The 15,309-nt window shown below is 36.7% G+C and overlaps 3 protein-coding genes across 3 annotated transcripts in view; all 3 read right to left on the bottom strand.

Moving 5' to 3' along the window:
• hoxb3a (homeobox B3a) overlaps positions 1-9,047 on the bottom strand; it is a 49,277-nt gene extending 40,230 nt beyond the window's left edge. The window contains exon 1 of the mRNA XM_056752945.1: positions 8,643-9,047. The gene's annotated coding sequence lies outside the window, so the exon portion shown is untranslated. The remainder of the gene's footprint in view (positions 1-8,642) is intronic.
• Positions 1,891-4,771, bottom strand: hoxb6a (homeobox B6a). Its single transcript, XM_056752955.1, has 2 exons — positions 3,500-4,771; positions 1,891-2,433 (listed from the first exon to the last, which is right to left on the bottom strand). Exons 1-2 carry the CDS (start codon positions 3,924-3,926, stop codon positions 2,183-2,185), a joined length of 678 nt encoding a protein of 225 aa, XP_056608933.1. The 5' UTR covers positions 3,927-4,771; the 3' UTR covers positions 1,891-2,182.
• Positions 9,048-10,777: 1,730 nt separating the features above from the next.
• hoxb7a (homeobox B7a) lies at positions 10,778-15,013 on the bottom strand. The gene is made up of 2 exons (XM_056753915.1): positions 14,440-15,013; positions 10,778-11,448 (listed from the first exon to the last, which is right to left on the bottom strand). Exons 1-2 carry the CDS (start codon positions 14,861-14,863, stop codon positions 11,198-11,200), a joined length of 675 nt encoding a protein of 224 aa, XP_056609893.1. The 5' UTR covers positions 14,864-15,013; the 3' UTR covers positions 10,778-11,197.
• Between the last annotated feature and the right edge of the window lie 296 nt (positions 15,014-15,309).

Genomic DNA, 15,309 nt, shown 5'->3' on the forward strand with positions numbered 1-15,309 from the left:
TTGAGAATCACGTGCTTTTGTTGACCAGTCGTAAATTCTCACTGATGACTTCAAGAGGTAATTCATGCTCTATGGTTACAAATGATGACGAGACTGGGAGTCGTTAGACTCGACTCAACGTATTCTTCCCTGTGCAGGGAATGCTGCCTGTAAGCGGACAGCGTCACCTACTGGGAATCAAATGTATTGCAAGCATGGAAGAGTTCTCCACCCTATTTTATTCACTAAATATATTTATTTTACTCACAATGTTCTTTGTCTCATTTTCCTAACGTTTGGTGTATTTTTTTAACGCGAAAGTGCCTAGAATATACTGCGTCTTAAAATTGCAAACGACAATCTAGATTGGTAAATAGAACATTCTTACAAAAAAAAGATATTAGTTAAGTAATATATTAAAGATTTACCTACTGACATCGTGACATTAATATGTAACACCTCCATTTATACTAATTCTACGACCACTCTCCCAGTAGCCTAGTATAGCATATGTCAATTTGATGATAAAGTATGTTATTAACAAATAAAACGTTAATAAGAACGCTAACTGCATTATTTTTACCAAGTTATCTAAGTAAAGGTGGACGAAATGCTGAGTTCAAATGTTTCCATTTACTGGACTTATTACAGACTTTATTCATTTATGTTAAATGTAAATTGTAAGGATAAATGCTTAAAGATATGTTCCTGGTCGCACACCATATAGACTGAATATCAAAAATGAGAGTCCTTGATATATGATCGAAGATTTATGGTTTGTTGACAAAAAGCCAGTTGTTATGTACATGCACGACAGAAATCTGTACCAAACTTTTATATTATTTTGCTTATGTTAAACCCGGGAATGTGTTAAAATGATTTATAATACGTCTGTATTTATATTGAAATATGTTTAATGTATGGAAACACCTACAAAGAGTAACAGGTAAACAGCGTCTAAACGGCGCAGAAGCGTGAAATCAATCTAATGTGCTCAATGGACACATATACATGCAAGTACACAATTTCATGTTTATAATTTAAATAAAATTTAGTATGTGCTCAAAACATTGTCTATCTATAGAAAACAAAATCACTTATATTTGTAATCTTGAATGGGTATCTGATTTTGGAGGTAAAACTTTTAAATACTCCGTGAGGAACCTTTACCTGAGAAATGGCTCGCAATAGGCCCTCCAGGGTTTAAAGTCCCTCGGGGTAAGTGACCAGCATGGACAGGTCAGCTTTCTCCATTGGTTATCTATTAAAGCTTGCTCAACCTTCTCAACTCTCACTTTGTAGGGTGTATTTTGGTTCGAAGTAGGCAACTTTCGGCCTCAGTATAAAAAGCGAAGGCAAATCCCTTAATAATGGTGAACCTGACGATTATTTGTACCACGATATTATTTGAATATTAAATATAATAATAACCTACATGTTTTCCGGATTTTCAAAATTCCATAAAGGGTGCCGTAAGAGTGCAAGTTAATTGCATTGTTGTACAGGCTAAACATCATCACGCAAGTGGCTGTATATCTCATATGACACCTCTTAAGTCTTAAATTTAGCACTAAAACTATTGTTCTTCACAAAGTAAAGAGCATGTGTTATGACGAAATGAAAAAAAAAGATTTCATTTTATTTGATACGGCCGTCATTGGACACAGCATGACAGGCAGAATGATTTGTTATTTTTATTTTTGGATTGAATAACAAACAGAAAGCACGTACAAAAATATATATATATAAAGACTATTGATCCTTCAATTGTTCTCTGGAACAACGCAAGGATCCAGCCATTTTAATACACATCTATAAATTACTTTTAAATGTTTAAACGTCTAAAACCTAAAGGTTTACTTACAGGAACATAATAATAATGATGAAAATAAAAATAGAAATCAATTTACGCACAGTTGGAATTTATTTTATTTTTACACAGTTTAAATATAAACAAGAATATGACAGATTTCAGATAGCTTCGTTCCACATGGACATTTCATTTTTGAGAGCAAATCTAAAGTCTGAGTAAGAACGCACAAAACCACGTGCTTAAAATGACGTAAAAATACAACAAAAATCACAATAAAAATAAAATTATAAGTTTACAGGAATGCTACAGTTGTTAACATGATGGAAAGTCTTCTTGGGGATGGTGTCTGGTGCCCTTCTATGCAATAGTTTTCTTTTTCTTGAGACATATTCATTCTGTCCTCTTCTCCTCGTCCTCTTCGTTTTGTGAACAGTTGATCAATTTGTTCTCTTTTTTCCATTTCATTCGTCGATTTTGGAACCAAATCTTTATTTGACGTTCTGTCAGGCAGAGTGCGTGCGCAATCTCAATTCGACGCCTTCGGGTCAGGTACCTGTTAAAGTGGAACTCTTTTTCTAATTCTAACGTCTGGTAGCGAGTGTACGTCTGACGACCCCTTCTCCCGGCATTAGCGAAGGTCCCTGTCCACAAAATAAGAGAGATAAAAGGAAAAGTAAGTCAAACATTAACGCCGAGATATTTTTTTTCTATGATAAATGTGTCCGGATAGAAACAGCTCGAGGGTGACATCAAGACACGAAACTTTCAAAAACAGTGAGAAATGTATGCACCTGAAACACAGTCCACAACATCATGCATTTTGCACATACATATTAAAATGTATATTGCCTATTTGGATTTGAATTATTGTCTTATATTTAAACAAAACAATTCACATTTGTGATGTGAAATACATTGTAAAGTGATAATGCTATATATCAAACTTTAAATTTGAACATTAGACGCACTGTTACAGTTTAAGTATAAATAACACAATTGTCCAATACATTAACATGGACACACATTACCTACGTGCTAGTGATCTTTTTAACTTTTATAAACGTAGTTGCTAAAAACAAACTGGACTGTACACGACAATTTTATAAATATTAAATTTCAAGAAAAGCCTTAAAACACAGTTTAAGTACAGAGAAACTGTGAATTGCATTATACATTTCATTATCACAACTTTGGCGTTTGCCTATACCTCCCTGTGCTTGTCATTGTTCGTACCTCTGTGGTACAGTATGCTGTTGTCTGGACTGATAACAGCACACTGTACCACGGAGATACGAACAAGAACTACTGTCGTTGCGATATTGTGTTTTTGCATAGTGATCGTCCTTACACTAATATAACAAAATAAGGCATGAACAGCAGGAGAGACATAGAAAATCAATTCTGGCTATATTGTGATAAAACACGAGGCGACAGCTTTGCTTATAAGTACACAAGACTGTATATGCTGTACTTTAAATAAAATGACCTCTACGACGATAATATTCCTACTTTTCCACGCGTAAAAGCAGGAACATAATGAGAGATTTCACAAAAACATTACAGGAGTGGCTTAGGTTTCAGTATGACTCTATAGAGAAGAGCAACGTATTTGTACTGTATGTGCTTCCGGCATTGTACAGTGAAGCCGTAAGTCATGTTGAACGCTCTAGCTTTCTGTGTTTTAGCAATGACCAAAAATGTACTCACCATTACACGAATTCATCCGTTGCATCCAAGGGTAAACCGGCACTGGCGATTTCTGTTCGTCCTCGGGGTAGATACTTTTCCCCGTCGTCCCCGTGCAGTCTGTCTTGCGATGATCCTGACTAAGAACAAACGAATGTTCCTCTATGCTTGCGAGGGTGCAAGCAGGGTCCTTTTCCCTATAGAAGCTTGCTGTCGCGTAATCGCAATGACCGGCAGCGGCTGCCCTTCCGTAGCCACCATTCGCTTGGTGGTAAAAGGAAGATGGATATGCCTTTTCTTGGACGCTCGTAGCTCCATAAGCAGAACCAGGATAGTGTCGTAAAGGGTCTGTGTATCCGGAGGAATATAACGGTATCTGTCCCAAGAACGACTCCTGTCCTCCGGGCAGAGTCACTGGGAAAGTTGAGTTTACAAAATAGGAACTCATTGGGAGGGCACGGTTCTTTTGCTTGGTTTATGATTTGTTGTGTTTTATAGTCCAAGTGGTTTAGCTATTAGTAGTTTATCGGAGATTGGGTTTTAGTTGGGGGGGGGGGGCTGGGTGGCTATATGCCAGTGCGGGACAGAGGGAAGCCGTACCATCTGACCAGGCACTGACCAATCGCAAGCGGACGTGACTGCAAAAGAGCTCCCTTTAGGGGGGCTGTGATTGCACGCGCCGGGGGACCCAGGAGCAGAGAGCTAGCTTTTAAAATCCCTTCTGTCTTTCCTCTCCTTCCAATTAAATTGCTGAATATAAATTACATAGTAATTTTAAAACGTTAGATTGAATACATCGACATTCATAAAGTCGATTTCGGACCTATCTTAGCAATGGTGATATAGGCGTCAACGTGCAAGCTTCTGGTACATTTTCATAGCACATATTATTCCGCAGGCAACTACATTTTATGAATTTTCAGCGGGTGAAATACATGTATACTTTAGCTATGTAGCCTAATTGTGTAGGCCTTATCCCATAAGTAGGCCACAACAGATAAAAATGACAAATTGATGATAAATGCTTTAACACTTAATGATCACTATAACATAATATTTATGTATAAATTATAAACGACGTGTTAAGGAAAACCAAAACATACAGGCTACATACACCAAAAAGTAGATTTGTCTGAATTTAATTATTCCACAAAACTGCTAACACGAAAAAATCCATGAAAACACACGAAAAAATTCATGAAAACACACTCACATCAGTTTTTAAGCTTTTCATACAGATTCTTTCCGTCTCTAAAAGTGACCGTTTGGAACACCAGTAAGTAGTTCAGCAGCGTTTCGGCGTTTTATGGACCTTCCACTGAACTGGTCGAGCGTGTGTGTGTTTTTGATTAACCAAAAGTACAGTTATGGTGGACTGGTATCCTGTCGCTATACAACCAATAAACCATTTGCGGCACAACAAGTGGATATTTTTAAATGAAATACTTTCATTTTGGTTTCCTTTGACGAGGATGCTTCGTTTCCTTTCGCATTGCATAGTTTTCTGCGAACGGAAGACATCTATTGTGTTTCCAGTGAGAAATGGGGAGATGAGTCCAGTCAACATTTGTTAATTTGTAATGCGTATAATTACTAATGTTTCGTAAAATAACCAATAACTTTTGAGTTTGCGATTTATATGTATCACAATATACAATTGTCCGTTTTTTCACCTAAAGCACACGATTTACTATTTAACTTTATTTTTTCCTACAGGGCATTTATTTATTTTTCGTCGGGAAACACCCGGGAGCCAGAAAACTGTTGCTGCTGACTGACAGAAATCAACTATTTTGACTTCATCCCCGGATCACCTTCATAAGGACGAAAAGTTGACAATTTCACACCAATTTGGACATGGAGTGACATGCCTTGTTACTAACTTTATGGCAAGTGTGATGTAACGTTCTGCTAATTCCCTCGAGTGTGTCGCATTGTAATACGTTTATGTGAGTATGTAAAAAATGCGTTATGAAGCTACGCAGTAAGTGTGTCAAACTTATGTAGTCTGTGTTTTAAAAATATTATTTTCAATGTGTTCAGAGTATGACTGCGTACAATTTGTTTAAAAAAAATAACTCATGGTTTTCAAATTAATAAACGGTTTATGAATTTGTAAACATGAATGTGTGTTTTAAATATATGTAATATAATCACTTCAATCAATATTTCTTAGTAAAGATGTTACCAAAGGTTCAATAAAGAGTGTAAAGGTTGTTTTTTTTCATAACCCATATTGATTGACCATAAATCTCAGTGTCTGTTGTGTTAACGGCCGTGGTTATAAATAGCTAAATCTTTCTGCCATGAAGAGAATCCTTAAAACTGAACAGTCACATACCTCAGAATACTTGCTCTGCATGTCGTGTAGATAGCCGGTCTTTAGCTGTTAAAGTTTTTACATTCCTGTAATAATTACGCTCTCAAAATTTTCTCAGCCTTTTTAAACGTAACTTTACTGTAAGTCGGCCTGCCGATTGTACTTCATAAGCTTCATTTAACAAGCTTTAAATTAACCAGTACACGGTTTCTTTGAAAAAAATAATGTTAACCGCAATGTTAATACGTAATTAATATTGAACGCCATTGTCTTCGTCTTATTTAATTATAGATGTCTCTAAATTAAATTACCAAATCTATTTGAAGATTTTCACATATTTGTAAACACAAGACATTGAAAAAAGCTAACCCTCACAAACTGAAGTTAATGAAAGTATTTCATATTGGGGAAAATTGCAAGTTACAAAGTTTCTCTTAAAGCGAGTTTGCTATGTAATTCAAACAGGTCCGTTTAACCTGAAAATATATACGTGGGATTTTACCAATGTCATAGACCCAACGGGTAAATATTTTGCATCGATTTCGTAGGCTTTGTTAACAATCCTCACAAGTGGTTTCTGACTTTGCAAAGGCAAAACATGTTGTTTCAATGCAAAACTAAAATCCTTTGGTGTTTCCCAAAATATATAAAAAAATATATGTAGCATATTTATTGTGTGTGTTAAAATATAAATTAATAATATTTTTGTCCACTATATCATGTTTTATTACATGGAATTAAGACGTTAAGTAACGTAAACGGAATACTATAATTTACTATGCACTATAATTGATTTCAGCTATAATTGAGATGGGGGCTATGCTGATATAACGAGAGTGGTTGTGTTTTTTTTATATAATGGAAACTTCTTTTGGTGGCTGGAATTGCTCACAAATGATCGCACTAATGTGCAATATATAATCAAGAAATGTATACAAAGATCAAGAGACAGACCATATCACACGTTCCCTCTGTATAACATGAAACAGGAGTTTCGAATCAGTCCCTCCTCCCTTTCCCTTTTCTCTCTTCTTCCGGTTACTTTGTCCACTGCCAGTCTAAATAAACACTTAAAGCTCAGATTATGTGCTTACCTAAAAGAGTAAATAAAATAAAATATTATGGGTTCAGAAACTATTGAGAGGAGTCGTCTTAAATTTAGGCCTCAACGCACTTCATTTCCAGTACAGTGGAATAACCCCGGAGTGGTCAAATGCTCGTATTCTGGTCGGATTTCAATAGGCAAAAGAATGGGGATGAAGGAATATAAGCCCTTAAGGTCTGATTTTTCTGGGTGTGTGCCACAAATCTTTCCTAAACGCAGACACTTCAAAGAGCAGCAACAACAGCTCTGAGAATTTACAACCCCTGCATTCTTTTACGTTTCATTGCCACCGGGCCGAAAACCCCTCCCTGTCTGTTCTGTTATCTGTGACTGCAATTTGTGAGTGTTTTTGCCTTCTAGGCTACTACATTTACCAAAGATTTCATTATTTTTTAAACCAAAAGCACACAGCTGTTGGTGAGTGGCCAATGCTGGTGTGAGTTGATTAAAGAGAAACAATCGATAGCCTACTAGATGCAGAGTCACGCTCTCGCATTGCAATAAAACCTACCCTACTTTTGAAGAACACTAAAACATTCTCAATGCCATAAAACTTCGAGTCGTGCGCCCGTGCGGACGAGCACATATACTCTCACACACACTATATAGCGAACAAATAAGCACTGTAATAAATTCTCTCCTCTCTCGCCCGCACACACACGCTAGTTCAGCAAACACCCTCCCTGAAAACCGTCAGGAGAAAAGTAGTGTGATGTCGCAAAGCAAGTCTGGCCACTAGATGGCAGCAGATAGCGGGACATTGCACTAAATGCTGGAACTGCGTCAGGAGCTCTTATCAACAAGAGGATAGCCACGATAATTCACCTCGGAAGAGGTGGAGTTTGCAATTTGTAAAAAATGGCAAAAAAAACATCAATACATGAAAACTTATAAAAACAGTGTATTAAAGTGTTCGATAACTTGCTTGTAAATTGAAACGCTTTTAAAGCTAAACCTTTATTTATTCACTGTCTAATGGGATGGTATTCTATGACAAAAGGCAAAATATAATATTTGTCCGATGATATCTGAATAAAGAGATTTTTTACAGAAAAATAATGAACAATTTCCAGACTTGACACTATGAAATAATATTGTACAGTTTATAAACAAATGTAAATCTCCAAAAAGTTCCAGCACGGCAGCTGGTAGAATAACCTGGAAGGTTTGTACATTCGATCTGGAAGTGAATGGTGGCCAATTCGGAAAAGGACACCCTTGGGTATTTGGTTTTCTTTTATCATATATATTTTTTACAACACTCTTACCATTTACTAAAGGTCTTTAAGTATTTTTTGCAATGCAATATAAATTTTAGCGCAGCAACGTCGCTAAATGAATTCTCTTTACTAAGCATTTTACATAATAGACCCGATTGGAAATACTGCAGCTCCATCAAACCTCGCCCTATCGTCGATACCCTGGCTGCGCCGTCTCAAATACAGTAATGCAGCAGACAAATTCGAAATCGTTATCTCTACAAATGCAGAGCATACATTTGATATAAATATCCTAGCAATGCTGTTGTGAAAATATGGCAAGACATCAAAGCCTTAAGCCTGCTCCACCCAAAGTGGAAATGAATAATTGGATTTAGACAAGGTGTTTACTAATAAGCCCCGCTTGCACAATAGCTTAGAAGTAAAATATATGGACTCTCCATCCAGTGCGCATGGTTAGGTTTGGTCGAGCTCTGACCTCAGAAAAACGATGGGGCTGGTAGACAATGACAGTCTTACCTTTGTTGATAATTCGTCAGCCAGCACCAGGATAGAGAGGCAAGGCTTTCGCCGTAGCCTGCGATCGGTAAGTCCTGTTGCTCCACTTGGTTCCTCCATTAGCACGAATAAGTGACAAATAACATCGGCACCAACGCTTTTTTCGGTTTCACCCGCTTTAGTCAACGGGAGTGAGACCCCCGCGTGAAAACAATCTTGTGATCCAACTGCGTGTCCTCATCTCAGTAAAACTCCATCTCAGTGGATATCCCAGTTGCAGGCGGCCACATTAGCATAGCAGAGCGGAGAGGGTCTCTCCCTTTACAATGTGAGAACATCAGTCTACACAATGCTCTGTGGCCGAATGTGTGTTCGGTATTTGCCCAAATATACATTTAAACAGAGAAAGAACCTATACGGAGCACAGAGACGCTACAATAAGTGCGGCGGCCAAAAGAATGCTGCAATATAACCACTTGGGAAATCATAAAAAGTTCATGTTCACGGTTACCCGTCCACATGACCATCCTCGGCCAATCCCAGGTCCCAGGCACTCATAAAGTTCTATCACAAAGTTGTAAATTTTCATAAAACAACAAGGAATTTATTGCATTTCTTCATGAGTGTTTTAACAGCAGTACCTCTGCAGTCGCCATCTTTTTCTGTTCGATCGCAAGGGAAATTATAGTATTTTTTCGGTTTCTGTAGCATGTACGGCCTTACTATCAAGAAGGCTTATTACTCGAATGTACGATTGTATAAAATGTATGCCCGCGTTTTTTGGATGCAATGCCGAAGTAAAGCATATTTGGCATTTTGGTCATGGTTTAAGGCTGTTTAAAGCAGGCTTCAAAAGCGTTCATATAAAACGAAGGCATTCAGTCAATTGTAACTAGAGAAAAAATAAGCTACAGTGAAGCTATGTGTTTACGATGCTATAAACACCTGGGATGTGACTTTATAAGGCAAAATGTTTTGAATATAATTCTCAGGGAAGCGTATGCCACAAGAGAGGATGTTCTGACTTTATTTTGTAACATATGAGCATAGTTTTTCATTCTAATTTTGCTATTTAAATGTTATTAATATTACCAGAAGGAAAATATTGATTCAAATATAAAGGTTACTAAATGCTTTCTGATCAGTTACCTTTTCGCTCATTCACGTTATATATTATTCAAATCATAAAGAAAGAGAAGACAAATGTTTGTCACAATACGGTAAGCAGTAGCCTAGCTGATAGGAAGATAGGTAGAGGTTTTTGTATTCGAAATACATTTTTATAGTTACACAGTTCAATCTAAGTCGGAAAGGGTATTGTCACCAAAACCATGTTATTAAGGCCTAAAGCCAAAAAGACAGAGCACTTTCCTATTCTGCTGATTTTAGTTCCTTTTATTGCGTTTCCGGCTTTTTATTGACGCACTAAACACATTAGTTTACAACCCATAATATAAACGCTTTCTTCTGGTCTCACACAACCTGTCACTTCCGTCCACTCGGCTTGACCTAAGAAAAAAATCTGTGTTTTAAAAATACGTTTTAGCCAAATAGTGGTGCAAATTTTGCTTACAATAGTACTGGACCAATAGAATTATACTCAAACAAAAACGAATATATATTTTGCCTTTATGATGCTTTGGCGAGCTAGCGGTTCGCCTGATTTTACCCAAAACTGTTCAAATTGCTATTTATTATATTGTACTTTTACTTTAAAAAGCGTAAAGGCCTACTGTTTGAACAACGATACAAATTCTAAACACATCATTGTATGGTTTTTAACACAGTAAATTCTGTCCAAAGTGATGCAATTTATAATTTAACTTTTTATTAATACAGTAATGCGGCCAGCAATACTACTACAAACACAGCTAATAAAACGTCAATTCCAATGTATTGCAACTTCATAATATTTAGTATTTTTAAGCAATAGATATTTATTAATAGTTCAGAGTAAAACACAAGTGATTACGCTTTAATTATGATTATTACGGTTTTTTCTAACTAAAACCTAAAACCATAAACTTTAAATTTCCCGTATTGCATGGGTTTATTTGTTTTAATTTACATTTTTATTTTAAACATGGTGCATAAGTTCTATGACGTGTTTCGATTCAGAAAAGAAAAAACAAAACAAAGCTAAAAGTGGAAAACGGTTCTACATCTTATATGATTAACTGTAGGCTTCGTTTATTTCCATGTATACATTTAACAAAAATGCACATATACATAAATAATACTGGACAGCGGTACAAAAACGCATAGCTTATCATTATAAAATAGATTGTTCCCTTCTATGGTAGACCCTATCCAATAGGCCATATATTTAGGCATCTAGGCTATACTTTCTTAAACGAATTATTTCGTTGATTACATGGACTATCGCTATGCATTTTTTTTAATTAGCAGCTACACAATTATTATTAATATCTTGTCATTCTATTGTCAAATTAACACTCCGCTTCCACATGTAAGTATATATTTGACTACAGTATAGGTAGCATCTTTAGCATCAGTGTAATATAATTTAAAACATGTCAGTTTGCTCTTCCGACAGCCAGATTCTTCACAGTCTGCTACTCATCCTCCTCGTCGCCCCTGACTTCATCGATAGTAGGAGAGCAGGGACCCGCAGATTTGTTCTCCTTTTTCCATTTCATCCTTCTGTTTTGAAACCAGATTTTGATCTGACGTTCTGTCAGGCAAAGGGCATGCGCAATCTCAATACGCCGTCGCCGTGAAAGGTAACGGTTGAAGTGGAACTCCTTCTCCAGCTCTAGTGTTTGATAGCGCGAATATGTCTGGCGTCCCCTTTTCCGGTCCACACCTGTGGTAAATGAAGTAAATAATGGGCTCAGGTTTATCAGCGGACAAAAAAATCAACAGAAAAGTAAAGTTAACTTTTTTGAATGACTGCATACATCTGTAGCAAGGACAGTAACAAATATCGAAAAAACAATAGTATCTCCCGTAAACTATGGTATTGTTATTGTAGGTGTATGATTTGGCGAATCAATTTCAATTTGTATAAGCATGGATCTTATTACAAATGTCAAATATTTTGGTTGAACTATATGTTAACTCTAGTGAGACATTTGTGCATTTGTGACTATAATGGTTCTCCTTTAAATACGGTAGTTAATCTATGATTACTGTAGTTTTTGGAAAGTTGAAAAAAGGACTCGTTAAATCCTTACATGAATTGTTCTTATTGATAACGAGGGTTTATCAAAAACAAGTAATTCCTTTCATCTGAAAAAGGATGCAGATATTACGATTATCCATACTCCCTGTTAAAGTAAAACAACTTGAAGATTATGAAGATACCAGAAGAATAAGTGAAGGTAGATTTGAGATATTTTAGTTTTTGTGACATTTTATATACCTTGAAAGAAAGGCCAGCGTAGATGGGTTATATTTTAGAGGGCATGTCATGTATTAGAAAATGCCCAAGTTAATATTATTTTTTTAAATCATGAACGTTTCAGCGATTTTTGCCGAACAATTGTTTAAATGTACTTTTTTTAATCCACTTGTGATTGGATTAACAAGTAAAGAAATAATACAACCTGTATTATTATTTCAAACATAGCACACATTTGAATAAAAAAACAGTTAACTTGCCAAACAATCCAAAAATGAGCTTAGATGTCAAAGTGGAATGTCATTTAAATACAGAAAAGTTCAGCAAATACCCTTGATATACGTTTATTTTTGTGCTTCCAAATTTGCCGTGAGTGGGGCGGGTGTCAGACTTCTTCCAAAACATGTCCAAAGTCAACAACAGGATCTAATTCCTTTCCAAAGAAGCGTCGATGTGTTCGCCTTTCTGAGTATAAGAGCCATCTTGGTAATATCCATCTTTTAACAGCACATCATTTAAGGAGAAATCTACACTTTCACAGCCTTGTCGAAAGTCAGTGACTTGCGACTTGTGCTGTCTGTGTATTTCCAGCAGACTGTCGACAAATGGGGACTGCTTTGAGTTTGTGTGCTTTTGGAACGTTTTATTGCACTCTTTAGTAATCTTACTTCCGTTTCTGACGCCTTGACTACAAACTGTGCAAAAGTTGAGGAATTTGGTTAGAAAAAACCCAGAATTAAAAAAATTGATATTAGGCAGAAAAAACGTGCACTTTTACATTGAAGGCCTATACAACAGCTATTTTGTGCTCTTAGCGATTGAGCGTATATGATATGTATTATCGTCCTAAAAAAACATAAAAAAAGAGATAAAACAAGCCCGAGCATTGTAAGCCTACTCTAGAAATAGGATCTTTGACGTTCACAGTTTTCAGAATAAAAAAAGATAACAAAATTCCATCTATATGTGTCAAAGTGTGTGTGAGACAGGAAGTGGGAGGGAAAATAATCTCAATGGAATATCGAATAAAATCACAATATCGACTCAAATGGCAACTGCCCCACGTAAAACATGAAATCATGGTGTGGTTGCAAGGAATATGTGTGTAGTGCATTAAAATGTATGGAAACATAAAAGGCTTAACTTTATGATTATCTTTGTTGTTTAACCAAAAATATTGTGAATCTAAATTCCTTCCAGATAACTGTTTACACTGCGTTGGAAATTATTTTATACCTATATAGGCTACGTCCTGCATATATAAATAATATTTGATATGCATGATAATAGATCAAAGTTAATTTAAATATTTGAAATAGTTCTGTAGGAATAGTGTGAAGAGTTGGGAGGACTAATCATGCCTTACATCGGAATTCGTTTTACAAAGTAGAAAGCTGTGGGTGTTATTAGCAGAGTCATGCATTTTCTGTGGTGCATAAAATACATGCATTTTTCACAACATGACTGACATTCCACACGGAGTTTCCTTGCTATCATCTTAGGGCTCTCTGCCAGTAAATGTCACCAGCATTGCTAATGAGGTATCTGTTCTTCAAACTATTTATGTTGCTGTATTTTAACACTGGGAGTTAACAAGAGAAGAAGCACCCCAGGTTGACAGCTAACTGATAGAAACGTCGTTGCTCGTGGGGAGTGTCTTGAGCCACCTCCATTCTAATTACTACTGATGGTATATGTGAGGTAGCTACTTGTGGAAAAAATGCTATTAAGCTAAAAAGAATTATCTTTCAGTATTGAGTCATATATTCTGTGACATTTTTGTCAATTTCAGACCTGGTTTGTTTTGCATACCATTTTGCCAAAAATAAAATGAAGAGCCCGCAGTGATAATAAAAAAATGAATACAATAAAATATGTTAGAATGAAGGCGTTGACATTATTATTGTATGCCAAACAATTATGGTAATACAGTATTTATTAGCCTACATGTAGAACAAGTCTATACAAAACTCACACATCCGAACTACCAACTGTAATTCAAGGAAAGGTCTATCTAGCAGTACCATAGAAATACAAGACCCCTTGTGAAAATATAGAAATATTAAAAGCCAATTACTAGGAATAACATGTCAGATGTTATATGTGTCTGTGTGAAACTGTGCAGCGACATGAAATGCGATGCAAAAACGACAAACACTTTTGCAGCAGGCAAAATGTGTTAATTATAAAATAAAACACTTCTTGGATAAGTCTTCTAGCCCCTCCATTACTATGAAAGATACTATGATGTGCTGAATAATCTTTTTGTGGTGGCCAATTATACAAAAAATATGTGAGGAAACAGCTGCCCAGTGCGTTCTGCAAGTCAACCATATAAGCACAGTTAAAAGAAAACTATGTGGAAATGCGGTTGCTCCCCTTAACAGGTTTCCCTCCCCCTCAGACACAAAACCTCACACCCCTGTCTTTACGAAACACCCAGTTTTTACAGACCTGTGCTCCTCATCCATGGATAGATCCGGAGGTTGTCTTCGTTGTTTTGATCATAGCCTCCATGCTCTGCCTTACCACTGCTTTGGGCTTTAGAGAGATCGCCAGCGCACACCATGCGTAGACTCGGATGCTCAAACAGAGAACTGTGCATGTTCAACGAGACAGCCCCCAGCTCATATGCAGCGGGCAACATACCGAAGCCCTGTCTGGAAGCACTTGCACCGTTAGTATAAATGTTTGACATTAAGACGGAAGATGAGGAAGAGACCGGTGTACCAGTAAAAGCCGAGTCGTAGCTGCTGGACCGCTCCGCACTACTCGCAAAGGCACATGGAGTTTGCTCGGGAATAACGCCAGCAGAGACGACAGAACTCGCCACTTGATATTTGGAAAACAACGCGTTCGCATAGTACAATGAACTCATAATTTGAGAAATGATTTATGGGCCAATAGGTTTCAGTGTCGGTTTTACGAGACCCAATGATATATTACAAAATTGCAGTCTAGGTTTACGCGAAAAAAACACTCCTTTTTCCTCTGGGGCCACGTGATGAGCAGCACGTGATAAAAGTCTTCCAATGAGTATGCTATCCAAAGCCTTGTATAAAGTGGAAAAGGGATACGCACCCGATGGTCCACATAATATTTTTAAATTATTCACTTACAGCCAAAGGTACAGGTTACACAACAGCACGGTAGAACACACAAATCGATGTGCTATCGAGAAGGTTTCTGTAATCACCTGACTCAAGCATTAAATATATTTACTGAGTTTCCGGGATTGGTTAGATTTAGTAACGTGTCGTTTGTTTGGAAATCCAACCTACAAATAACAAGAGCCCATTTTATTTTTGTATTGATTGTCAACGA

Source organism: Triplophysa dalaica, chromosome 7 (genome assembly GCF_015846415.1).
Source record: "Triplophysa dalaica isolate WHDGS20190420 chromosome 7, ASM1584641v1, whole genome shotgun sequence".
Classification (NCBI taxonomy): Eukaryota; Metazoa; Chordata; class Actinopteri; order Cypriniformes; family Nemacheilidae; genus Triplophysa; species Triplophysa dalaica.

Excerpts from the sequence above, each read along its gene's own strand:
- hoxb6a (XM_056752955.1), bottom strand. The coding sequence starts at position 3,926 with ATGAGTTCCTATTTTGTAAACTCAACTTTCCCAGTGACTCTGCCCGGA. Across the intron at positions 2,434-3,499 it reads ACGGATGAATTCGTGTAATG|GGACCTTCGCTAATGCCGGG; the intron begins GTGAGTACATTT and ends TTTTGTGGACAG.
- hoxb7a (XM_056753915.1), bottom strand. The coding sequence starts at position 14,863 with ATGAGTTCATTGTACTATGCGAACGCGTTGTTTTCCAAATATCAAGTG. Across the intron at positions 11,449-14,439 it reads TCCATGGATGAGGAGCACAG|GTGTGGACCGGAAAAGGGGA; the intron begins GTCTGTAAAAAC and ends CATTTACCACAG.